The 27,500-nt window shown below is 45.7% G+C and overlaps 2 protein-coding genes across 2 annotated transcripts in view; both read right to left on the bottom strand.

Moving 5' to 3' along the window:
* LOC123775356 (disintegrin and metalloproteinase domain-containing protein 33) overlaps nucleotides 1–2,243 on the bottom strand; it is a 4,003-nt gene extending 1,760 nt beyond the window's left edge. The window contains exon 1 of the mRNA XM_069322365.1: nucleotides 2,160–2,243. Coding sequence (XP_069178466.1) covers nucleotides 2,160–2,243 — 84 coding nt within the window. The remainder of the gene's footprint in view (nucleotides 1–2,159) is intronic.
* A 12,708-nt stretch (nucleotides 2,244–14,951) lies between these two features.
* LOC123775331 (uncharacterized) overlaps nucleotides 14,952–27,500 on the bottom strand; it is a 49,177-nt gene continuing 36,628 nt past the window's right edge. Inside the window, 7 exon segments of the mRNA XM_069321959.1 lie at nucleotides 14,952–15,714; nucleotides 15,716–16,322; nucleotides 17,299–17,485; nucleotides 21,147–21,330; nucleotides 21,514–21,689; nucleotides 24,314–24,454; nucleotides 26,355–26,628. Of these exon segments, the coding sequence (XP_069178060.1) occupies nucleotides 15,057–15,714; nucleotides 15,716–16,322; nucleotides 17,299–17,485; nucleotides 21,147–21,330; nucleotides 21,514–21,689; nucleotides 24,314–24,454; nucleotides 26,355–26,628 (2,227 nt within the window). The 3' untranslated portion in view covers nucleotides 14,952–15,056.

A 27,500-nucleotide genomic window follows, 5' to 3' on the forward strand; every position in this document is an offset into this window, starting at 1 on the left:
AGTTGCATATGTCCTGGGACCATTCAGGCTTGTTCGCATTTGTGTTCCTCACGTGTTTGCCCCAAAGAATGAGGTGATTTGGTAAAATGCTATGCCAAGATAAACTATCCGAGTGCCGGCGGTGGGGTGGTTCAAATAGCCTCGGCTATCACCTCATTATGTCCGGTCGTGATGGTCAAGTGGATTAAGGCGTTTGTACATACCAGATGCGTTGCTTCTGGGAGTATGGTTCGAGTCACTTCTGGGGTGTGAGTTTTCAGTTATATATATATATATATATATATATATATATATATATATATATATATATATATATATATATATATATATATATATATGTCGTACCTAATAGCCAGAACGCACTTCTCAGCCTACTATTCAAGGCCGATTTGCCTAATAAGCCAAGTTTCATGAATTAATATTTTTTCGTCTACCTAAACTACTAACCTAACCTAACCTAGCTTTTTTTGGCTACCTAACCTAACCTTACCTATAAATATAGGTTAGGTTAGGTTAGGTAGGGTTGGTTAGGTTCGGTCATATATCTACGTTAATTTTACTCCAATAAAAAAAATTGACCTCATACATAGAGAAAAGGGTTGCTTTATCATTTCATAAGAAAAAAATTATAGTAAATATATTAATTCAGGAAAACTTGGCTTATTAGGCAAATCGGGCCTTGAATAGTAGGCTGAGAAGTGAGTTCTGGCTACTAGGTACGACATATATATATATATATATATATATATATATATATATATATATATTGTGTGGATGACTTGACTTATCACTTCCGTTCAGTGACCCGCTAAATGAACAGGAAACTGTCACTTGAACACAAAGTTCAACAGTTCTTCAACAAAATAATGAAATTCCGTCAGACCTTGAGGTGCTTCCGGGGCTTAGCGTCCCCGCGGCCCGGTCGTCGACCAGGCCTCCAGGTTGTAGAAGTTGGTGTCTAGGACGCCTCCAGAGACTGGAGAGTAGAGCTGGCCAATCAGGAGTCCTGGAAGGGACCGAAGTTTGTCTAATCATCTGTGTTTTACCAGTCTCCAGTCATTTACCAATCACCATCCACTGACTAGTCGCAAGACAGTTACCAGTCGTCCTTCAATTACCGGTCACCAGTCAGTTACGAGTCAACAGACAGTTACCAGTGACTTTGCTTATCACCTGACTGTTATAAGCGACCAGGAGGTTGTCAGCTGTCAACCCTATACCAGGAGCCATCCAAGGGTCTACCATTTATCCTGGACCAGTCATCAGTCCCGGGAGCAGTCATCAACTGTGACCGGTCATCAGCCATGCCTAGTCATCAACCATGTACTCACCTAGTTGTACTCACATAGTTGTGCTTGTGGGTGTTGAGCTTCGGTTCATTGGTCCCGCCTCTCAACTGTCAATCAACTGGTGTACAGATTCCTGAGCCTACTGGGCTCTATCATATCTACATTTGAAACTGTGTATGGAGTCAGCCTCCACCACATCACTTCCTAGTGCATTTCTTTTACTAATTACTCTGACACTGAAAATGTTCTTTCTAATGTTTCTGTAGCTTATTTGGGTACTTAGCTTCCATCTGTGCCTGGTCGTAGAATTGCATTTACCCTGTGAGGCAAGATTTGCATCCCTTGCTGTGTTACAAAGTTATTTCGTTCCAGATGTTCCACTAGCTTTTTTCGCACACTCTTTTCCATCACTTTGCATGGTATGCAAGTTAGGGACACTGGCCTGTAGTTCAATGCCTCATGTCTATCTCCCTTCTTGTATATCGGGACTATATTAGCTGTCTTCCAAATTTTTGGCAGTTCTCGTGTTACCAGTGATTTGTTATACACTATGGAGAGTGGCAGGCACAGTGCTTCTGCTCCCTCCTTTAGTATCCAAGGGAAGATTCCCTCTGGGCTTATAGCCTTTGTCCATCTATCAGAGTATTCTGATGGATGTCACATCACATCTATCAGAACTCTAGTAAATGCTTCCTTACCCCCTACTGGTAATCCCAAACTCCTCTAGTGGTGCCTGGTTAGATATCCCCTCTCCTATCTCTGGAACTTCTTGCTCTAATGTGAAGACCTTCTGGAATTTCTTTTGAGTTCCTTGCACACTTTCTAGTCGTTTGTAGTGAATCTATCTGCTCCTATCCTCAGTTTCATTACCTGTTCCTTCACTGTTCTCCTCCTGATGTGGCTGTGTAGCAATTTATATTGTGCAGTCATCAACTGTGAGCAGTCATCAATCATGCGCAGTCATCAACTGTGAGCAGTCATCATCGGAGACCAATCAACCGTGAGCAGTCTTAGGACTATGCAATAGCAATGGGAATAAAGACCAATTAAGACCCTTTGACCGTCCATAACTTCGTAGACTAATCAAGGTCCCTAAACCAGTCACGACCCCCTAGACCAGTCATGACCCCTGGACCAGTCACGACCCCTGCACCAGTCACGACCCCTGGACCAGTCACCACCCCCCCCCTAGACTAGTCACGACCCCAGGACCAGTCACCACCCCCCTAGACCTCTCTGGTTGAACCAGCCACCACCTGACTCACCCATTACTCATCATTGGCCGCACCTCACTCACCCTCCACGACACATCATGGACTCGCTGCGCCTGCCAGGCGTTACTCTCGCTCTCTTAGTACTCAACGAATTACCAAACTGGCTGAAATAACTCAATGCCCTTCGAACTATCTAACACAGCATACTAATTATCTAACTGGCGACTAACTAACCAACTAGTAAACAATCAAACACAATCGAACTAGCCCAGCATGAAGAGACAGACAGACAGACACACATACACACACACAGACAGACCGAGACCGAGACCATGTGTTAAAAATAGTGTTTGTAAACGAGAACACAAAGGAGAAGATTCTAACAAGGAAGAGCCACCTGCAATATGTGGGAGAATTCAAAAATGTATTCCTCCAGAGGGACATGACGAAGGAGGAGAGAACCATGGCTGCAGAAGCAAGGAAGAAGCACAGGGCGAGAGGGGAAAACCAGGAAATCACAGCTCCCAACATAACATCCCCAGAGGTAAGGGGGGAACCCACAACCAGCTACCCAGTAACACCAGAGGAGAGGGCAACCCCACCACCCTCCTCTTCATAGAAACCCCCCTACCCCAAACCCTCCATGCACCCACTCAAATGCTCAGCCAAATCTCCCTCCCCCCACACCCCATTCCCACCCCTGCTACCCCTCCCCTCCTCCCGCCATGTCCCCCCTCCTCCCTTTTCCTTCCTGTCCTCCCTCCCTCCCCCTTCATCCCATACCCTCCCTGTCCCCTCTTCACTTGACCCCCCGCCCCTCACCCCAGTATCCTCTGAGACCCTGTTATTCACCTCACAAATCCTCACACCCATGGAACAGCCTCCCCCACCAGCAGAACACTCACCAAGGAGGTGATTTGAGAATGGACAGAAGAAAGTGAGCCTCAAGGCAATGTACACTAACATAGATGGAATTACAAATAAAGCAAATGAACTTGGAGAATGGGTACTAGAAGAAAACTCAGACATAATAGCACTCACGGAAACAAAGCTAACGAAAACCATAACAAATGCAGTGTTCCCACAGGAATATTATGTTATGAGGAAAGAGAGAAAAGGAAGAGGCGGTGGTGGTGTAGCTCTGCTGGTAAGAAAAGGCCGGGATTTTGAGGAGATGGTTATTCAGGGCTGTGAGGGTTTCGGTGACTACATAACAGGTACCATAACAATTGGAGGGCAAACAAATTATAGTCGTAGTCATATATAATCCACCACCAAATGACAGAAGACCCAGACAGGAATATGATAGAAAACAACATGGCCACCATTAACATAATAGAGAGAGCAGCTTCTGTTGCTAGCAGGAATGGATCTGGAACTTGTGTAAGGAATCATTCAGAACGTTGTATACCACATATGTCAGGCCAATCCTGGAGTATGCAGCCCCAGCATGGAGTCCATATCTAGTCAAGCATAAGACTAAACTGGAAAAAGTTCAAAGGTTTGCCATCAGACTAGTACCCGAACTGAGAGGTATGAGCTACGAGGAGAGACTACGGGAATTAAACCTCACTTCGCTGGAAGAGAGAAGAGTTAGGGGGGACATGATCACCATATTCAAGATTCTCAAGGGAATTGATAGGGTAGATAAAGACAGGCTATTTAACACAAGGGGCACACGCACAAGGGGACACAGGTGGAAACTGTGCCCAAATGAGCCACAGAGATATTAGAAAGAACTTTTTTAGTGTCAGAGTGGTTGACAAATGGAATGCATTAGAAAGTAATGTGGTGGAGGATGACTCCATACACAGTTTCAAGTGTAGATATGATAGAGCCCAATAGGCTCAGGAACCTGTACACCAGTTGATTGACGGTTGAGAGGCGGGACCAAAGAGCCAGAGCTCAACCCCCGCAAGCACAATTAGGTGCATAAGCACAACAGACAGACTGGTGAGATCATGTACCCGGAGCGAGCCCGTCTCAGTGGGACGGCGAGACAGGGGTTGTGTGGGTGACGTCCGGACATTCGTCTCGTCACGGTCAAGGCGTCGTGGTGTCGTGGAGGACCGTGTCTGACACGACCCGCGTCTGATGCTGGTGTGTGGAGGACGACTTGATGGATGCTTGGAGGGGGGAGAGGGCGTGGAGGACGGAGGGGGGAGAGGGCGTGGAGGACGGAGGGGGATATGACAAGTGATCAATGGATAAACCACATGGATGACAAAGTTGGATTGCTGAACGGGCAGTTGGATGGATGAACGGAGCTGAAGCTGACTAAATGAAGGAAATGAACAGAAAAACGGTAACTGTTATGATGACGGTAAGTTAGTGTTGATATCTGTTATAATGACGGTAAGTTAGTGTTGATATCTGTTATGATGACGGTAAGTTAGTGTTGTTATCTGTTATGATGGTAGTTAGTGTTGATATCTGTTATGACGGTAAGTTAGTATTGATATCTGTTATAATGACGGTAAGTTAGTGTTGATATCTGTTATGATGACAGTAAGTTAGTGTTGATATCTGTTATGATGACGATAAGTTAGTGTTGATATCTGTTATGACGGTAAATTAGTGTTGATATCTGTTATGACGGTAAGTTAGTGTTGATATCTGTTATGACGGTAAGTTAGTGTTGATATCTGTTTTGATGACGGCAAGTTAGTGTTGATATCTGTTATGATGATGGTAAGTTAGTGTTGATATCTGTTATGATGAGGGCAAGTTAGTGTTGATATCTATTATGATGACGGTAAGTTAGTGTTGATATCTGTTATAATGACGGTAAGTTAGTGTTGATATCTGTTATGATGACGGTAAGTTAGTGTTGATATCTGTTTTGATGACGGCAAGTTAGTGTTGATATCTGTTATGATGATGGTAAGTTAGTGTTGATATCTGTTACGATGACGGTAAGTTAGTGTTGATATCTGTTATGATGACGGTAAGTTAGTGTTGATATCTGTTATAATGACAGTAAGTTAGTGTTGACAGGAGTTATAATGACGGTAAGTTAGTGTTGACAGGAGTTATAATGACGGTAATTTAGTGTTGACAGGTGTTATAATGACGGCAAGTTAGTGTTGACAGGTGTTATAATGACGGCAAGTTAGTGTTGACAGGTGTTATAATGATGGCAAGTTAGTGTTGACAGGTGTTATAATGACGGCAAGTTAGTGTTGACAGGAGTTATAATGACGGCAAGTTAGTGTTGACAGGTGTTATAATGATGGTAAGTTAGTGTTGACAGGAGTTATAATGACAGCAAGTTAGTGTTGACAGGTCTTATAATGACAGCAAGTTAGTGTTGACAGGAGTTATAATGACGGCAAGTTAGTGTTGACAGGAGTTATAATGACGGCAAGTTAGTGTTGACAGGTCTTATAATGACGGCAAGTTAGTGTTGACAGGAGTTATAATGACGGCAAGTTAGTGTTGACAGGAGTTATAATGATGGTAAGTTAGTGTTGACAGGAGTTATAATGACGGCAAGTTAGTGTTGACAGGAGTTATAATGATGGTAAGTTAGTGTTGACAGGAGTTATAATGACGGCAAGTTAGTGTTGACAGGAGTTATAATGATGGTAAGTTAGTGTTGACAGGAGTTATAATGACGGCAAGTTAGTGTTGACAGGAGTTATAATGACGGCAAGTTAGTGTTGACAGGAGTTATAATGACGGCAAGTTAGTGTTGACAGGAGTTATAATGACGGCAAGTTAGTGTTGACAGGAGTTATAATGACGGCAAGTTAGTGTTGACAGGAGTTATAATGACGGCAAGTTAGTGTTGACAGGTCTTATAATGACAGCAAGTTAGTGTTGACAGGAGTTATAATGACGGCAAGTTAGTGTTGACAGGAGTTATAATGACGGCAAGTTAGTGTTGACAGGTCTTATAATGACGGCAAGTTAGTGTTGACAGGAGTTATAATGACGGCAAGTTAGTGTTGACAGGAGTTATAATGATGGTAAGTTAGTGTTGACAGGAGTTATAATGACGGCAAGTTAGTGTTGACAGGAGTTATAATGACGGCAAGTTAGTGTTGACAGGAGTTATAATGACGGCAAGTTAGTGTTGACAGGAGTTATAATGACGGCAAGTTAGTGTTGACAGGAGTTATAATGACGGCAAGTTAGTGTTGACAGGAGTTAAGCGGCACCATCAACACACCTGGCGACTAGCGGATGTCAACCCGGGAGAGGTTAGAGATAGTGAGAGAGAGAGAGAGAGAGAGAGAGAGAGAGAGAGAGAGAGAGAGAGAGAGAGAGAGAGAGAGAGAGAGAGAGAGAGAGAGAGAGAGAGAGAGAGAGAGAGAAAGAGAGCTTCGTGACCATACAAGAGTACTCTCCTAGCTGTAACTCCTCTTGGTGTACTGTGGTGGGTTGAGCTACGGCTCTTCAGTCACGCCTCTCTCAACCGACCTGTGTATTAGCGTGAGAAGAAGCTGGACGGAGAGAGCTATTGCAGCTACCCTCAGCTTCTCTTAGTATTTTTAGCTGAATTGTGTGTAGATAATGTACATATTGGCCGGGGTAGTTGTACACACAGACACATTCATCACATTCAGCATTTTTGCTTTGTCTAGTTTCTTCAGACATTTTTATGGATTTATTTTACGTGTATGTATGTATGTATGTATGTATGTATGTATGTATGTATGTATGTATGTATGTATGTATGTATATATATATATATATATATATATATATATATATATATATATATATATATATATATATATATATATATATATTATTTAAAGTGTTAAGGGATTTATTTATTAATTATTTTATAAATTCCTTCCAAATGGCTGTATTAATCAGTTGCCAATGCAGTTAAATCACTCAATCAATTAACCAATCAATCAATCCTTTAATCAACCAATCCATCAATCAACTAATCAATCAATCCCTCAATCAACCAATGCAACAATTTATGCCATCAATAATCAATCACTGAATTAATAATAGCCACAATAACCATATCAAAAGCTGACTCTTAAATCACATTGACAAAAATACACCATATATTTACTTAAAGCAAAAACAGCATCTAAGTCTATAAAAGAAAAAAGTCTTTGTCCAAAGTAGGAGAACAGATGCTTGGGGATAGCCTTATTAACTTTCCAAGGTGGCACGTGTGGGTATGGGAGTGTCATAAGTCAGTCGCGATTGTCCCCAGTGGCTTCCTTTAAGAAATACCGGTTCCTGGAGCGACCCCCAGCGGTTTTTATGAAGTTTGAATTTGGAGAATTGTTTACCGTAGAGTTTTATTTTTTCCAGCAAAAATAGAATTGCCAGTGCAGACTACATGGCTTTGTATGACTAACCATCCTGTGTGATATGGATTGTTAGCATCACGCAGCTAGTTCTTGACACACTCTGTACTCCCCTTCATATAGTCTAGGGCAGCTAGTTCTTGACACACTCTGTACTCCCCTTCATATAGACTAGGGCAGCTAGTTCTTGACACACACTGTACTCCCCTTCATATAGACTAGGGCAGCTAGTTCTTGACACACTCTGTACTCCCCTTCATATAGACTAGGGCAGCTAGTTCTTGACACACTCTGTACTCCCCTTCATATAGTCTAGGGCAGCTAGTTCTTGACACACACTGTACTCCCCTTCATATAGACTAGGGCAGCTAGTTCTTGACACACACGGTACTCCCCTTCGTATAGTCTAGGGCAGCTAGTTCTTGACACACACTGTACTCCCCTTCATATAGACTAGGGCAGCTAGTTCTTGACACACACGGTACTCCCCTTCATATAGTCTAGGGCAGCTAGTTCTTGACACACACGGTACTCCCCTTCATATAGTCTAGGGCAGCTAGTTCTTGACACACACTGTACTCCCCTTCATATAGTCTAGGGCAGCTAGTTCTTGACACACACTGTACTCCCCTTCATATAGTCTAGGGCAGCTAGTTCTTGACACACACTGTACTTCCCTTCATATAGTCTAGGGCAGCTAGTTCTTGACACACACTGTACTTCCCTTCATATAGTCTAGGACAGCTGCACAAATGCAGATGTATCTAAATGTATTACTAAATTATGTTATGATAACAATTATAATGACACAGACATTGCAGCTGATGAAGTTGAATTAGACATGGGGGGGGGGGGGTGGTATTCACATCCCTGTTGTCAAGACTATATTGATCCAAACACTCAAGCTCAATAGGAGAGAGATTACTGACTCTCAGCGGTCTGAAAACGCCAATATAAAAAGCTGTTTCGGTTCAGATCGGAAACCTATGTTTATGGGCAGCACAAAACATCAACCAAACTGTGCCAGGATCAGGTTAGGCTACAGTGAGAATATGATCACCACACACCTACCTAACTGTGGTGTGGTCACTGTCACACACCTGCCACAGTGAGGCAGGTGTGTGTGTGTGTCTCTCTCATTAGATAGGTTCTACTCCGTGGCTAGTCTTGCATGCTGTATAATCAGTATCAATCGGAAGTGTTATTTCCTGCAATCGCTTAATGTTTAAGGGATAGTTGTTACTGTTGAGGTAAGTATACTCATCTGCTAATTACAGTATGGTTGTGGTGAGTATACTCACCTGCCACTGACAGTATGGTGATGTTGTGGTGAGTATACTCACCTGCCACTGACAGTATGGTGATGTTGTGGTGAGTATACTCACCTGCCACTGACAGTATGGTGGTGTTGTGGTGAGTATACTCACCTGCCACTGACAGTATGGTGATGTTGTGGTGAGTATACTCACCTGCCACTGACAGTATGGTGATGTTGTGGTGAGTATACTCACCTGCCACTGACAGTATGGTGGTGTTGTGGTGAGTATACTCACCTGCCACTGACAGTATGGTGATGTTGTGGTGAGTATACTCACCTGCCACTGACAGTATGGTGGTGTTGAGGTGAGTATACTCACCTCCCACTGACAGTATGGTGGTGTTGTGGTGAGTATACTCACCTGCCACTGACAGTATGGTCGTGTTGAGGTGAGTATACTCACCTGCTACTGACAGTATGGTTGTGGTGAGTATACTCACCAGCCACTGACAGTATGGTTGTATTGTGGTGAGTATACTCACCAGCCACTGACAGTATGGTTGTATTGTGGTGAGTATACTCACCAGCCACTGACAGTATGGTTGTATTGTGGTGAGTATACTCACCAGCCACTGACAGTATGGTTGTATTGTGGTGAGTATACTCACCAGCCACTGACAGTATGGTGGTGGTATGCTCACCTCAACACTCAATAGCTTAACATCATTAGTTATATTAGTGGAATTAGTATTATTAGTGACAGTGCAAGAAACTAAATTACCATCAGTAGTAGAACTGTTAATTTGTATCCGATTCGTTAATACTAACTAACCGAATTATTAACCTTATCAGCCGAATCATCAATTTAGTATCCAGAAATTTTATCATCTAAATCATTTTTCTAATTTTAAGTAAAGTCTGGCTAAAGATACACCTTAGATTTGTAAACTTTTAATACAGAACGAAGCAACAGTGAAAAATATACATTCTACATCAACCAACTCCTGGAATAATTCATAATTATTTTCATTTTTAAGTATACATTTTAAGCAAAGAGATATAATAAATATAATTTGGAGTGAGAATACAACTATACACCAGGGTTATACAACTATACAACCAGGAATACAACTATATCAATACACCAGGGATTGACAACGATAGTGGCTTAACTACATAACTAGAGTAGTCAAACTACTAACTACATTAGTCAAGGTAAACTGAGACTCGTTATTGCTTGTAGACGGCAAGTTCATGTACTAGGCTAGTTTAGTTGCTAGGCTAGTTAATTACTAGGCTAGGGTAATCAACAAGCTAGTTACCGCGCTAGTTTAGTTACCAGGCTACTTAAATTATCAGTCTAGTTGAGTTACTAGGTTAGGTTTATTACTAGGTTAGTTTAGTTAGCAAAGCAGTCTACTTACCAGGCTAGTTCAGTAACTTACCAAATCTAGTTACTAAGCTACCTTGGTTACTAGGCTGTTTTAGTTACTAGGCAAGTTTAGTTACTAACCTGGTTAAATAACTAATCTAACCATAGTTACTCACTACCTTAGTTACAGGGCCAGTTTAGTTACGAGGGTAGACTAGTTACCAGACTAGTTACCAGACTTATCGAGTCACCAAAGACCAGGAGAAGGATCCTACAGTAAATATGGTCCCTCGCCTGTAGGCCTGGTGCCCGCCTGTAGGCCTGGTGCCCGCCTGTAGGCCTGGTGCCCGCCTGTAGGCCTGGTGCCCGCCTGTAGGCCTGGTGCCCGCCTGTAGGCCTGGTGCCCGCCTGTAGGCCTGGTGCCCGCCTGTAGGCCTGGTGCCCGCCTGTAGGCCTGGTGCCCGCTTGTAGGCCTGGTGCCCGCTTGTAGGCCTGGTGCCCGCTTGTAGGCCTGGTGCCCGCTTGTAGGCCTGGTGCCCGCCTGTAGGCCTGGTGCCCGCCTGTAGGCCTGGTGCCCGCCTGTAGGCCTGGTGCCCGCCTGTAGGCCTGGTGCCCGCCTGTAGGCCTGGTGCCCGCTTGTAGGCCTGGTGCCCGCCTGTAGGCCTGGTGCCCGCCTGTAGGCCTGGTGCCCGCTTGTAGGCCTGGTGCCCGCCTGTAGGCCTGGTGCCCGCCTGTAGGCCTGGTGCCCGCCTGTAGGCCTGGTGCCCGCCTGTAGGCCTGGTGCCCGCCTGTAGGCCTGGTGCCCGCCTGTAGGCCTGGTGCCCGCCTGTAGGCCTGGTGCCGAGGGGTCAAGGTCACCAGTGCTATCCTCGAAGTCGTCTCACTGTGTGGCGTATATAATATACTTAAGATATTAGTGTTGTATAATACTGATCCCCCTGTGTGTGTGTGTGTGTGTGTGTGTGTGTGTGTGTGTGTGTGTGTGTGTGTGTGTGTGTGTGTGTGTGTGTGTGTGTGTGTGTGTGTGTGAGTGTGTGTGAGTGTGTGTGTGTGTGTGTGTGTGTGTGTGTGTGTGTGTGTGTGTGTGTGTGTGTGTGTGTGTGTGTGTGTGTGTGTGTGTGTGTGTGTTTATGCTTTGAACTCAGATTTGGTATAGTTTACGATTTATAGTGTTGAAGCTGTATTGTTCAGTACGTGGAGACCAAACACTGTTCAGGCTTACTTGGCAAATAAACACGCAGTTAATACAGAATGACGCCATCCCCACGGGCCGGCCGACGCCTCGTGTACTACGTCACGCATCATAACAATCAATTAGGAAACTATATTTGTGTCCTATCACTTATTATAAATTATATAACTATAAGAAATTAAATAATTCCTAAATGAATTACTTCAATTTACATCGGTAATTGGAATTTATAAACAGAGCCTTGATGACCAATTTATACATAAAAAAACGGAGAAACGATGACGTTATGGTCCGTCCTGGATCATTATCATGCCGAGTGATGGTCACTCGGCATGATAATGATCTGATCATCATATCTTCACCCCACGTTACTGTGACTCATCGTCTGCAGATAGAGCCTTAAACCCCTCAATGAGTAGATAACACACTAAGAGTTTTCTCCTTGTCTCAGGAGGTGGAGCTACGACGCGCCGACACCAAGGGTTATCTTGAGGTTATCTTGAGATGATTTCGGGGCTTTTAGTGTCCCCGCGGCCCGGTCCTCGACCAGGCCTCCACCCCCAGGAAGCAGCCCGTGACAGCTGACTAACACCCAGGTACCTATTTTACTGCTAGGTAACAGGGGCATAGGGTGAAAGAAACTCTGCCCATTGTTTCTCGCCGGCGCCTGGGATCGAACCCAGGACCACAGGATCACAAGTCCAGTGTGCTGTCCGCTCGGCCGACCGGCTCCTTACACAGACCAATTGGGGGGGGGGGGGTAGAAATAGCCTAAGCTACTCTATCCCTTTGAGATGTATATCTTTCTTGTCTCAGTAAACATACTTGAACTTGTACACGGATCAAGACAGCCACTAAGAAGTGACGTGGTCATCACACACATCCTAAATATTGTTCTGCCTGTCGTTCAAAACTTCTCAATTTCTAAATCAAGTTGTTTCCGCCTCACATTTCAACCATAGATGAGTTATAACCCTTCACCTTCCTCATGTTGTGCCCGTGAGAGATATATTGGTGAGGGACATGTGGGGTCACATGACACAGGTCACAATGTGGGGTCAGGTGACACAGGTCACAATGTTGGGTCACATGACACAGGTCACAATGTGGGGTCAGGTGACACAGGTCCCAATGTGGGGTCACATGACACAGATCACAATGTGGGGTCCACACGACACAGGTCACAATGTGGGGTCAGGTGACAGGTCACAATGTGGGGTCACATGACACAGGTCACAATGTGGGGTCACATGATACAGGTCACAATGTGGGGTCACGTGACACAGGTCACAATGTGGGGTCACATGACACAGATCACAATGTGGGGAGGTCCACACGACACAGGTCACAATGTGGGGTCAGGTGACAGGTCACAATGTGGGGTCACATGACACAGGTCACAATGTGGGGTCACATGACACAGGTCACAATGTGGGGTCACATGACACAGGTCACAATGTGGGGTCAGGTGACACAGGTCACAATGTGGGGTCACGTGACACAGGTCACAATGTGGGGTCAGGTGACAGGTCACAATGTGGGGTCAGGTGACACAGGTCACAATGTGGGGTCACATGACAGGTCACAATGTGGGGTCAGGTGACACAGGTCCCAATGTGGGGTCACATGACACAGATCACAATGTGGGGTCACATGACACAGATCACAATGTGGGGTCCACACGACACAGGTCACAATGTGGGGTCACATGACACAGATCACAATGTGGGGTCCACACGACACAGGTCACAATGTGGGGTCACACGACACAGGTCACAATGTGGGGTCACATGACACAGGTCACAATGTGGGGTCACATGACACAGGTCACAATGTGGGGTCACGTGACACAGGTCACAATGTGGGGTCACATGACACAGGTCACAATGTGGGGTCACACGACACAGGTCACAATGTGGGGTCACATGACACAGGTCACAATGTGGGGTCACACGACACAGGTCACAATGTGGGGTCACATGACACAGGTCACAATGTGGGGTCACACGACACAGGTCACAATGTGGGGTCACATGACACAGGTCACAATGTGGGGTCACATGACACAGATCACAATGTGGGGTCACATGACAGGTCACAATGTGGGGTCAGGTGACACAGGTCCCAATGTGGGGTCACATGACACAGGTCCCAATGTGGGGTCACATGACACAGATCACAATGTGGGGTCCACACGACACAGGTCACAATGTGGGGTCACATGACACAGGTCACAAGGTATGACAACATCAAAATCTTCCGTAACATTAAACGATCTCCACTCACATAATTATTCATGTAAGATAATTTAGTGAAAAAATCTAAATTTAATCTAGTAAGTGACTTTGCCGGCAGGAAAGTGTTGATCCAGCAAGTTGTGGCACCAGGCGGACACTGTGCAGCCGTAGTGTTGATCACGTGTTGACGTCTGCGTACTCTACCTGTCAACTAAGCTCTTAAGTTATAAATTACTAACTATAGTTTAGACGGTCAAGTGACCAAATATATAAATTAAGCAAATTTAAATAGAAACAAACTCTGGTTTATCCAGGGTAATACATGTAATATCTAAATCAAAATCTGAGCCTCGGCTCAACAACAAGCTGGTCGGTCTATATATTAATTAATTAATTAATTAAATTTAACTAACCCGATTTAATTTGTGCGAAAACTAAACAAAATATAATTCTTCATATAGTCCACTCTATATTAATTAAACAAACAATAATAATTTTCCCACAATGCTTCGCTCACGTTCTCTCTTTGAATTGAACTTTTCACATTCTTTACCCACGTACTGCAAATACAAACATATGCCAACCGAACGTAAATAAAAAACCAAACTTAACTTAGACCTAACCTAACCTAACCTAACCTAACTAGACCTAACCTAGACCTGACCTAACCTAGACCTAACCTAACATAAACGAGACTTAACTATACACAAAATTATAATATATATAATGACATTAAATATATGAGAAAATTACTGATTTTGAATAAGCATAACAATAAAAGCGACGAATGCGTCTTTTGAGGGGTCGGCCAGAGCTTGGACGAGCTCTGGCCTAACAACCTGAGGACAGACGAGCTTTAACAACCTCGGGACAGGTTGTTAAAAGGGGGCGGAATAGCCGGCTGATTCACCAGCATTTGGATAATGTTCAAGAAGACAATTAACTTGAATCTTAATTCAAATTCTTCCGTCGTCCTCTGAGTAAGGATGAAGCGACGGAGATCACGCCCATGACTCGAGCATCACCACACAAGGATCACCACACAAGGATCACCACACAAGGATCACCACACAAGGATCACTACTCAGTCAACATATGTCTTTGGAATTATTTGCGTAAGGATGTAATGACTAGAAAATGTTATCAGACTCTTTCAAACTGAACAGAAAATTGAGGATTGAGTCCTATTCTAAATGGTGTTCACACACATTTTCATGCAGCTTCAAACTTACGAGCGATGTCCATCACATTCTTTCTCTGGCTCGCGTTTCCGTTGACGGCGCTGGGTTTAGTTTTTGATATTGCAACATTGCTCTTTGTGCCTTTGGTGTGTGTGGGTGTGACGTCTGTCTTCGAGGAGCCCGCGAGGGGCACCTCCTTCAGTATGGGAAGAGGTGGCGGGTCTCTCGGAGGAGAGACTTTCCCCGAACTGAGAGACTTACGGAATGGCATTATCGGTCTCTTAGGAGGCTGAGAGGTTAACGTTGTGTTGCCGTTGGTGATAGTTCCACCGTTCATGGCTGCTTCAACGTTCACTTTCTCATCTTTGTTCGGATCAGCTTTTTTCTTGAACTGGATGAAAGGACTGTTTTTCACCTTTGAGTCACTGATTAAATTTTCGTCACTCTTGTGAGGCTTGAGCTTGGCGGGCGGAGGTAGCGGAGCCCCCGCTAGCCTCCCTCTGGAGGCCACGGTAACATCCGTAGAGACAGAACGTTGGAAGCCAGGCCTTAGGCTCTCTGGGGGCGGCGTGCCTTGCCTCGATCTCCGATTCCCTACCAGAGGGTCCACAACTAACCGACTCAAAGGCATCGACTTCTGGCTTCCAAATGCTCTTGACTTTCTGTTATCATTCTCGGGCTTAGAAGGTTTTAGTGCCGAAATTCTTGAAAACACTGATAAGACTAGTCATAGACATATGGATAGAGTGGTGGCTGGCGACGCCCTCGTCTGAGTCAGACACGCAGCCAGAGTCCACCGAAATAGACTGCTGGTACTTCGGTCGGTCGAGGACATCCATGGACTTGCGATGGAGAACGGGCGAGTGTGAGGGCAATTGGACTTTCCTTCGTAAGTCCGGGGAGTTCCTGGGCGTGATGGTGACGACGTCGGTGACCAGCTTCTCGTCGGCGACGCCCCACGACTTGGTGGTGGCGCTGCCCTTGATATCGACGTCGACTGAACAGACCATATTCTGGTCCTCTCCTTCCTTAATGTCCTCAGTTCGAATCCTCTGGACGAAGCTGTTTTTGTTGCTTGGTGACCCGACGGTGATGATCCAGCGGGTGGTCTTGTGCATGAGGGGGCAGCAGCAGGCGTCGAGGCAGGAGGCGCAGCAGGGGAGGAGCGGGGAGAGGCGTGCACGACCTCGACGCTCCCACCACCGCCTGACGTTGCCCCAGCAGCAGCAGAGCACGAAGAACAGCAGCGCCAGGAGCACCACCACCACCCACGCTACCGTGATCGCCGCGCTGTTATCTGCGGGAGATATATGATGCTGACGGTTGGACTGGTGCTGTCACGTCTACCAGTACTGCTATCACCGGTACTGCTACCACCATTACTACTCTACTACTACCTCTACTCTACCACCATTACTACTCTACTACTACCTCTACTCTACTACGATTACTACTGCACTACCAGCGATACTATTCTACCGTCACTACTTCTCTACTACAGCCACTGCTACTAGTCTTTTCATCACTAATACTATTATACCACCTCTACTACTTTTCTACCATCACTGCTACTATCCCCTTTACTTTCACTTCTATCTTTACTATCACTTCTACTAACTCTTTACTGTTAAAAATAATAATTATATAAATATAAATTGTCATTATTCAACAAAAATAATTAGTCTACAAATATACAATGCATCATAAAAATTTTAATGATAAAAATTATAAATTATCGTGAAAATATAACTCATAAAAATATTAAAAATAGGATTAATATTAATTATCGTTATGAAGCAATAATAATTAATAAGATTAATAATAATAAAATAACAATAATAAAATAATAATAAAATATAATAAAAATATTAAAATAATAATAAAATATAATAAAAATAATAAAATAATACTAATAATAAAGGTGAAGGAAAGACCCAATATAAGTGTAAGTGTATTAAAATTCATTGTTTGATTGGTTGATAAAGATTAAGCCAGTTAAGAAGTGGCACGGGCATGAATAACCCGCAATAATTAAAAACCAAATTTTCGGATGTAACCAACATGCAGATGGAATATAGGTATCATGCGAAAATATATTTTTAATACACTTACACACATATATTGCGTCTTTCCTCCCCCATCATTCAAGCACTACGACATTGTAGCAAGTTTCTCAATAATAATATAATGATCATTGTTAAAGCATGATAATGAGTCACATTGAGAATAAGAGTAGACCAACGGGTGCCAGCATACCACATTGTTCTGCCAACCTGACACATCCTGCATGTGGCCGCTCTCCAGCGACCCGCCCAGGCCGGCCCGGGAGCAGTCTGGAGGAGCGAAGCCTGGCTGACAGTGGCAGTGGCCGGCGCTGTTGCACACCCCGCGACCCGAACACCCGTCCCGACAGTCGCCCTCTGGGACGGTGATCTCCTGACACCTCTGCTGGACACACATCTGCGGGGACAGGAGGAGGATGACGGGGGTGCTCTTGACTGGGTGGAATTGTCTAAGAATATATTATATAGTGTCTCCCATGTACAGTATATGTATGGTAAGTGTGCGTATATATATGTACTCACATACACAGAGTCTCGCGGTATATAGTGGTCAGCATTCGTGATTCACAATCTAGGGGCTCCGGGTTCTATTTCCGGCCGACCCAGAACAAATTAGAGGAGGTTTATTTTAACTGATATCTATGTTAACCTAGCAGTAAGCTGGTGCCTGTGAGTTAGGCAGCTGTTAAGGGCTGTATCCTGCAGGTGAGTGTGTGTCTGAGGAAGATATCTGTATGTATGTATGTATGGCAGAAGAGAGAATGAGTCGGTGAATTGGATAACTGATGAGGCGGGGTTCAAGAGCTAACACCCTGCCGGCACAAGTAGGTGAATACACCCACACACCCACACACTCTCTCTCTCACACTCACACACACACCCACTCACACACACACACACACACACACACACACACACACACACACACACACACACACACACACACACTCACACACACACACACACCCACTCACACACACACCCACTCACACACACACACACACACACACACACACACACACACACACACACACACACACACTCACACACACACACACACACACACTCACACACACACACACACACACACACACACACACACACACACACACTCACACACACACACACACACACCCACTCACACACACACACACACACACACACACACACACACACACACACACACACACACACACACACACACACACCCACTCACACACACACACACACCCACTCACACACACCCCACTCACACACACACACACACACACACCCACTCACACACACACACACACACACTCACACACACACACACACACACTCACACACACACACACACACACACACACACACACACACACACACACACACCCACTCACACACACACACTCACACACACACACACACACACTCACACACACACACACACACACACACACACACACACACACACACACACACTCACACACACACACACACACACACACACACACACACACACACACACTCACACACACACACACACACACTCACACACACACACACACACACACACACACTCACACACACACACACACACACTCACACACACACACACTCACACACACACACACACACACACACACACACACACACACACACACACACACACACACACACACTCACACACACACACACTCACACACACACACACACACACACACACACACACACACACACACACACACACACACACACTCACACACACACACACACACTCACACACACACACACTCACACACTCACACACACACACACACACACACACACACTCACACACACACACACACACACACACGAAGGGGTTACCCTAGATGAAAGACTATCAGATATAGAGGTGACAGCAGAGGAGGTAATGAAACAGTTGACAACTCTAGATGCAACTAAAGCAGTTGGACCAGACAAAGTATCACCGTGGATACTAAAAGAAGCAGCACAGGCCCTCAGCGTGCCTCTGGCAATGATCTTTAATGAGTCACTTATGTCAGGAGAATTGCCCAGTTGCTGGAAGAAGGCAAATGTCGTGCCGATCTTCAAGAAAGGAGATAGGGAGGAGGCACTTAACTACAGACCTGTATCACTGACAAGCATCCCCTGTAAAATACTGGAAAGAATAATTAGGCTACGACTGGTTGCACACCTGGAGAACATTAGGTTTGTGAACAAACATCAACATGGGTTCTGGACAGGGAAATCGTGCCTAACAAACCTTCTGGAATTCTATGATAAAATAACGAGGATAAGACAGGACAGAGATGGTTGGGCAGACTGCATATTTCTGGACTGCCAAAAAGCCTTTGATACAGTACCGCACATGAGACTGCTGTTCAAGCTCGAGAGGCAGGCGGGGGTGGGGGGAAAGGTCCTAGAATGGATAAGGAACTACCTAACAGGAAGGAGCCAAAGAGTTACGGTAAGGGGCGAGAAGTCGGACTGGCGAACAGTAACAAGTGGAGTACCACAAGGATCGGTGCTGGGACCAATTCTATTTCTTGTATATGTTAACGACATGTTTACAGGCGTAGAGTCCTACATGTCGATGTTTGCGGATGATGCAAAGTTGATGAGAAGAGTTGTGACAGATGAGGATTGCAGGATCCTCCAAGAGGACCTGAACAGATTGCAGAGATGGTCAGAGAAATGGCTACTAGAATTCAACACGAGCAAATGTAAAGTTATGGAAATGGGACTAGGAGATAGGAGACCAAAGGGACAGTACACAATGAAGGGGAACAGCCTACCTGTAACGACGCGTGAAAGAGACCTGGGGGTGGACGTAACACCTAATCTATCTCCTGAGGCACATATTAATAGGATAACGACAGCAGCGTACTCTACACTGGCAAAAGTTAGAACATCATTCAGAAACCTAAGTAAGGAGGCATTTAGGGCGCTTTACACTGCCTACGTAAGGCCAGTCTTAGAGTATGCCGCCTCATCATGGAGTCCCCATCTGAAGAAGCATATAATGAAACTGGAAAAGGTTCAGAGGTTTGCAACGAGACTCGTCCCAGAGCTACGAGGGATGGGGTATGAAGAGCGCCTGAGGGAACTGTGCCTTACGACACTAGAAAGAAGAAGGGAGAGGGGGGACATGATAGGAACGTATAAGATACTCAGAGGAATTGACAGAGTGGACATAGACGAAATGTTCACACGGAATAGCAACAGAACGAGAGGACATGGATGGAAGCTTGAAACTCAGATGAGTCACAGAGATGTAAGGAAGTTTTCTTTTAGCGTGAGAGTAGTGGGGAAATGGAATGCACTTCAGGAACAGGTTGTGGAAGCAAATACTATTCATAATTTTAAAACCAGGTATGATAGGGAAATGGGACAGGAGCCATTGCTGTAAACAACCGATGCTCGAAAGGCGGGATCCAAGAGTCAATGCTCGATCCTGCAAGCACATATAGGTGAGTACATATAGGTGAGTACACACACCCACTCACACACACACACACACACACACACACACACACACACACACACACACACACACACACACACACACACTCACACACTCACACACACACACACACACACACTCACACACACACACACACACACACACACACACACACACACACACACACACACACACACACACACATTCATTAATTCAGAGGGTGGTGGGATGAATGGACGCTACGGTACGAGAGTCTGGACAAATGAGGGACAGTTTTTGTTGGGTGAAGTGTTGGCATTATGGCGGGAGGCCGCGCGCGGAGATGTTCCCTCAATACTGCCAAGATTCTAATGATTTCCAGTGTTGAGACTTGGTTTGTTCACTTGTCTGAGTGTCTGTATAGATATCTGTCTGTTTATCTGCCTGTCTGTCGCTTGTTTACTCTCATGCTCTCGTTATCTGTTTTCCAATGTTTATATGTGCCTATCATTCCTTCTCTCTCATATCTCTTCTTTTTACCGTTTGCTTCCTATCTAACTCTCCCTCCTATCTATCCCAATCATGAGTATCATCCCTGCCTGTCTAACCCTCCGTCGCTAGGCAGCCGTACCTTGCCCTGGCCGCAAGAGGCGCCGTCGGGGGAGAGCCAGTCCCTGCTGGGGTAGTACTCGGTAGCCTCGATGTAGTGACAGGTGTCGTGGCCCAGCTGGACACTGTCGTTGTGGTGCTGCTGGTGGAACCGGGAGGTGTGGAGGGAGTAGGGTACACAGTGTAGCGTCCCGCACATCACCGAGCTGCCCAACCAACACCAATAATCAGAAATAATAACAGAAATAACAATAACAAACGAAAGGAAATAGTAACAAAATAGCATCGCAAGGCCGATGCTCATTTGTCCCCGAGAGCGTTAACATTGTGGTGCATTATGAGCAAGGAAAGGGGGGGGGGGGTGGAAAAGGGTTTTTTGTTTGGTTTACCTGTCGGGGCAGGCGAGGTACTGGTCGTAGGTCGCGTGCATGCCACAGTTGCCCTGGCGCTCTGCCTTCGTGTTGAGCTCCGTGAAGCACCTGGAGGCCGCCACCCTGGCGTAGGGGCCCCACACATGCTCACACCGCCCCTCGTGGCTCCCACACGCCCCCTGGTAACAGTGGCCCTGAGGGGGAAATGGGGCAGTTGGGAACAATTGCTGAAAATTATCCACATAATTTGTATTTAATAACTTTTAATCATAGCATATTAGAAAATAAATCTCTACGAGAAGTGTTCTCTGTTTAAGTTAAATTAACAAATTAATAATTTGTTTAACAAAATTTATTTGGTGGCCGGGCCGATGTTGTCCCCCAGGTGATGTAATGTTTATTTCCACGGAAGTGTGGATGACAATTTACATGGAGCCTAACTCTGTATAAATACTAGTAAACACTCGCCTTCGCTCTCGACCACCGGGGGAGGGAGGGAGGGAGAACTACCCGTCCTCTTACATAGAACGTCGCTTTTCGCTCGTATGCGTTACATAAGGGAGGACGGGCTGGCCAGGCAGCCACTCTCTACAGTACGCCAGTAGACCGTGATCATAGCGAGACACAGCTGTTACCTAAGGCCTTAGATTGGTCCACCTCCAGCCCAGGCTTAAGCTGAGAGCTAACTGACACTTCTAACACTGGGTGTATAGGTCTGGCCAGGGTGTATAGGTCTGGCCAGGGTGTATAGGTCTGGCCAGGGTGTATAGGTCTGGCCAGGGTGTATAGGTCTGGCCAGGGTGTATAGGTCTGGCCAGGGTGTATAGGTCTGGCCAGGGTGTATAGGTCTGGCCAGGGTGTATAGGTCTGGCCATGGTGTATAGGTCTGGCCAGGGTGTATAGGTCTGGCCAGGGTGTATAGGCCTGGCCAGGGTGTATAGGCCTGGCCAGGGTGTATAGGTCTGGCCAGGGTGTATAGGCCTGGCCAGGGTGTATAGGCCTGGCCAGGGTGTATAGGCCTGGCCAGGGTGTATAGGTCTGGCCAGGGTGTATAGGTCTGGCCAGGGTGTATAGGCCTGGCCAGGGTGTATAGGCCTGGCCAGGGTGTATAGGTCTGGCCAGGGTGTATAGGCCTGGCCAGGGTGTATAGGCCTGGCCAGGGTGTATAGGCCTGGCCAGGGTGTATAGGTCTGGCCTGGGTGTATAGCCATAGGTGTTAAAAGGGAAATGGTATGAGCCGGTCACGCAGCCGTCCTCCTAAAGTTTACCAACGTCAAGGAAACGATCAATTAAATGTGTCGTCTCCTAACCTAACACACTAAGCCAGAGGACCCAAAACAGAAAACGCGACATTACATCACTTTCGCGAGCCGCTTCCATTTTCTAGTACGACAATTTTTGGCCTTATGGCCTTTTGCCTTTACCATACGAGCGAGAAGCGACGCTCATTGTTGGAAGACAGGTTGGGTCACGACCTATGATCAAAACAAATGACTGAGCAAGCCTCTGAACTCTTTCTAAACTTAAATTTAACTGAATAGTTAACGAGGCTACACATCTTTATGACTTAATGAATGATAATACCGGAGGTTCTAGCAGTGGCATCACCCCGGCAGGTGCCGTCCAGGGACACCATCCACGTCACGGACCCCGACGCCAGCAGCAGGTGGACATATTGGCGAGACGTGACAGGATCCTCCTGGACAGGATCACCCCCCCCCTCCCTCCCCACCAGAGACCTTACTGTCTTAAATTTAATAATTTAACTTTATCTGAACAAATCCACAAGGGCCGTGACGAGGATTCGAACCTGCGTCCGGAAGCATCCCAGACACTGCCTTAACTTTATCTGGCCTAATTGCCATACATCAATAATAACTAATCACACACCAAAACTTATGTGAATAAGATTTAGTCCGCTCATTGATGTTAATAAATGAGTCAACTTATTTAAGAATAAATTTCAAGCACCTGAGCTGATTAAATACTTGAGTTTAAAGGTAAACTGAGATAAAATAAAAGGTAAACTGAGATAAAATAATCACTGAATAGTTAAACTCGAAATTCGGATGAAATACTTCAAATAATTAAGCCGCAAGGATTGTGTGGGCAACCAATAACGATGTATTTTATACAGTCCACTGAAGTTAAGATATATTACAAATACTTTCCCACAACAGTGGCCCTGAGGGGAATCGGTGACCCGGTAAGGGGGGAATCTGAGGGGACTAAGAGGTACGAGCAGCGGATCTGAGGGGACGAGCCGTCTTGATTACAGAGGTTCTGAGGCCAAGGATAAGGGCTGAAGTTAAATAGGCTCCGGGAGTGTTGGAGTATGTTGAGGAGACAAGTCAGTGTGCGATTGTGTAGAGAAGAGTGGGATTATGCTCACCTACCCTACATGAGGGCAGACTCACCTACCCTACATGAGGGCAGACTCACCTACCCTACATGAGGGCAGACTCACCTACCCTACATGAGGGCAGACTCACCTACCCTACATGAGGGCAGACTCACCTACCCTACATGAGGGCAGACTCACCTACCCTACATGAGGGCAGACTCACCTACCCTACATGAGGGCAGACTCACCTACCCTACATGAGGGCAGACTCACCTACCCTACATGAGGGCAGACTCACCTACCCTACATGAGGGCAGACTCACCTACCCTACATGAGGGCAGACTCACCTACCCTACATGAGGGCAGACTCACCTACCCTACATGAGGGCAGACTCACCTACCCTACATGAGGGCAGACTCCCCTCCCCGGCATAACGGCAGCCTCACCTACCCTTACATGATGGAATACTCACCTTGCCTCCCCTGCAGGGGGCTCCGTCAGCCTTGACAACGTCCGTGGGGCAGTACTCGGAGTGGCCCGAGCAGTACTCCGTCAGGTCACAGTCAGCTATGGCCTCGCGACACACTGACCCTACCTTCTTGGGCTGACACACCTGGCAACAACAACAACAACAACAATACGGTTACAACTTAATCGAAGCTGAGACTGTGGGAGGGTGTCATGTGTATAGTGTGTGTGGGGGGGCGGGGGGCTGTTGTGACAGTTATCAATGATTCTAGCACGAATCTTCACTATTTTGTGTTGTTTTCCTTCGCTTGATAAGGAAGTTGACAAATTAACTCTTCAAATCAAATTCTACAATTTTATTATGTCTTGGCGCGTTTCGTTGACCCTTGTCAACATTATCAAAGGCAGAATTCAAGTGGATACAAAGATGAAGATTAAGCCACCCAAAAGGTGGCACGGGCATGAATAGCCCGTAAGTGGTGGCCCTTTTGAGCCATTTATCAGTATCAAGAGCTGATACTGGAGATCTGTGGAGGTGCGACTGCACCCTGCGTGACGGGAGATGTCTCCCGTGTGGATACAAATTTTTTACCAGTTGGATATATTAGCCGGGGATGAGGTGAAGGTGAAGCACCTCACTGCAATAGACCAATAGGCCTATTGCAGCTTACCCATCTCCTATGTTGCCATTATGGTTGGGGCATTATGCTGCATGTTCCGTCGTGTTCTCAAAGATGGCAGAGTGTAATTTACTTGAAGCTGCCTGTTGATGGTTGGCTTGTTTCATGTTTAATGTCTCGCCAGAGTCCCGTCCTCTCTTATCGTGGTGTCTGTCGATTAATTTAGTGGTGCTGTTCGTCAAAATATTTTTGGTGATTGTCTGGTTATATGTTGAGACTGTTAACTGTTCCTTGAAGAGGCCTTGCTGTTTGTGCATTGTTAGCCACTATGAAAGGGATGTTGGTGTCTTGCCTATATATTGAGATCACTGGGTCAGAGAGTCCCCAAGTGGGCATGTGAAGGCACAGACGACATTTGTGTCTTTCAAGGAATTATATTTGGTGTGAGGAGAGTTTTTTATGAGCAAACTATCAATCTTCTTGTTCTTAGAGTATAGTATTAATTCAGTCTTCTGGCTGGTGTTGTTTCATTCACACACAAAGAAGAGAAAATATCCTCAAGAGTGTATAGTAAGTTTGCCAGTGGAGGCGAGTACACCAGACTCCCAACCATGTTATGTGGTGGGGATATGAGGTGCACCTGGCTAGCTGTTGACCTGTGTTCTGTACCCCCCCACCCCACCCCCCACACACCCCCCACCCCACCCCCCACACACCCCCACCCCCACTCCCACCCCCCTCTCTAACCCACATTGGTAGCGACGCATTGTGTGCCTAAACTTGCTAATAATAACATTTCTAACATTTATAGTAGACCTTGTACTGTGCCTGTCCCTTTCTCTCTCTTTCCCCAACCACTTGAACTGCTCGGTACTGCGACGGCCTCGCTTCTCGCAGGTCGGCGTTCGATTCCCGACGGTCTAAGATGTTGGATACGATTCCTTCCATCCGGCCTATCCTAGCTCCATACTCCTATTGACTGATGGAGATTAGGTCACCCAAGGCATTTCAGGGGCATGAATAGCCCGTAAGTGGAGGCTGTCTAGAGCCATTTCCAGTATCAGTAGCTGGTACTGGAGATCTGTGGATGGACGGGGTCTTCATGGTCGCGCGAAGTAAATCTCTGATATCATAAGATTGATTGATAAAGATTAAGCCACCCAAGAGGTGGCACGGGCGTGAATAACCCGTAATTATGTCATAAATCTCTCCATAGTCGTACTGGGACGGGAGACATCTCCCGTCATGCAGGGTGCAGTCGCACCTCCTCAGATCTCCAGTATCTATTGATACTCGCAGTGGCTCAAAAGGGCCACCACTTACGGGCTATTCATGCCCGTGCCACCTTTTGGGTGGCTTAATCTTCATCAATCAATCAATCAGTCGTACTGGCTCAGCCTCCCCCCTTCCCCCACAGCAGCTCACCTGCGTGTCACAGCAGGAGCCCGAGGCGCAGGAGGCGTTGGCGGCGAGCTTGCACTGGCTGGCGACGCAGCAGGGGTTGTCGCAGAACTCTGGCGGCCCGCAGTCGCACTGCTCTCCCGCCCCCACGTCCACCACCCCGTCGCCGCAGCTGCTGCCCGCCGAGTACACGTCCGTCGGCAGGTTCTTGAGGCAGTCTAAGGCCGTCGTCTCCAGCCTCTTGTCAATGTACTCCCTACTACAGGAGCTCCAGGGCAGTGTCGGGTCGTACAGCTCGCTGGAAGTACAGGAAACGGACACGTCTTTATCCTTGTGTAATGTATAGAAATTGAGAAATTACTGGAAGAACACACTAAGCCAATTGTGACATCTTTCGTATAAAACATAAGATGTCACAATTTATTATCCACATTACCTACAGTCTCTGAAGAACATATTTAACGTATTCTTCAGTTTATTAATTTTGTTAATGACCTTCTTTACTGAATTATTCCTAAACTTCCTGAAATAAGTCACTTCAAGACGATCTAGATAGTCTTTTGTAATGGAAGAAAGATTTAGCACATGCTGTTGTGGTGCTGAAAACTGCAGGGTTCTGAGGCTTGGTGATGATGACAGAGTTATCAGAGTGATAGTGTTGAAACTGCAAACTTTGAATGCATAAAAGGTTTGGGAATCACCATTAGTAAGGATGATTGTTCGTCAACTATTTCTTGCTCTTGTTAGGCCCCATTTAGATCATGCAGTTAACGCCATACTACAGAATGGAAGTAAATTCCCTTGAACGAGTTCAGTAAAGAATGATAAAGTTAATCTCAGACAACAAAAATTTAATTTGATGAAAAATTTAAATTTTAACTAGAAACTAAATTTTGTTTTCGTTAAAGACAAAGAGCAAAAGGTGACATGACTGAGGAATACAAATGGATAAAAGGGTATGTCAAGGAAGATATTAATAAAGTGTTAAACATATCAACACGAAACAATGGATATAAATGGGATAAGTTTAGATTTAGGAAAGACCTGGATAAATACTGGTTTCGAAATGCAATGATTGATATATAGAAAAAATGATCGTGTATCATAATAAATGTGGGATCATCAGATTGTTTCAAGTGTAGGTTATACATATATATGAATGAGTTTGGG

The sequence above is a fragment of the Procambarus clarkii genome, chromosome 10 (genome assembly GCF_040958095.1).
Source record: "Procambarus clarkii isolate CNS0578487 chromosome 10, FALCON_Pclarkii_2.0, whole genome shotgun sequence".
In the NCBI taxonomy this organism is placed as follows: domain Eukaryota; kingdom Metazoa; phylum Arthropoda; class Malacostraca; order Decapoda; family Cambaridae; genus Procambarus; species Procambarus clarkii.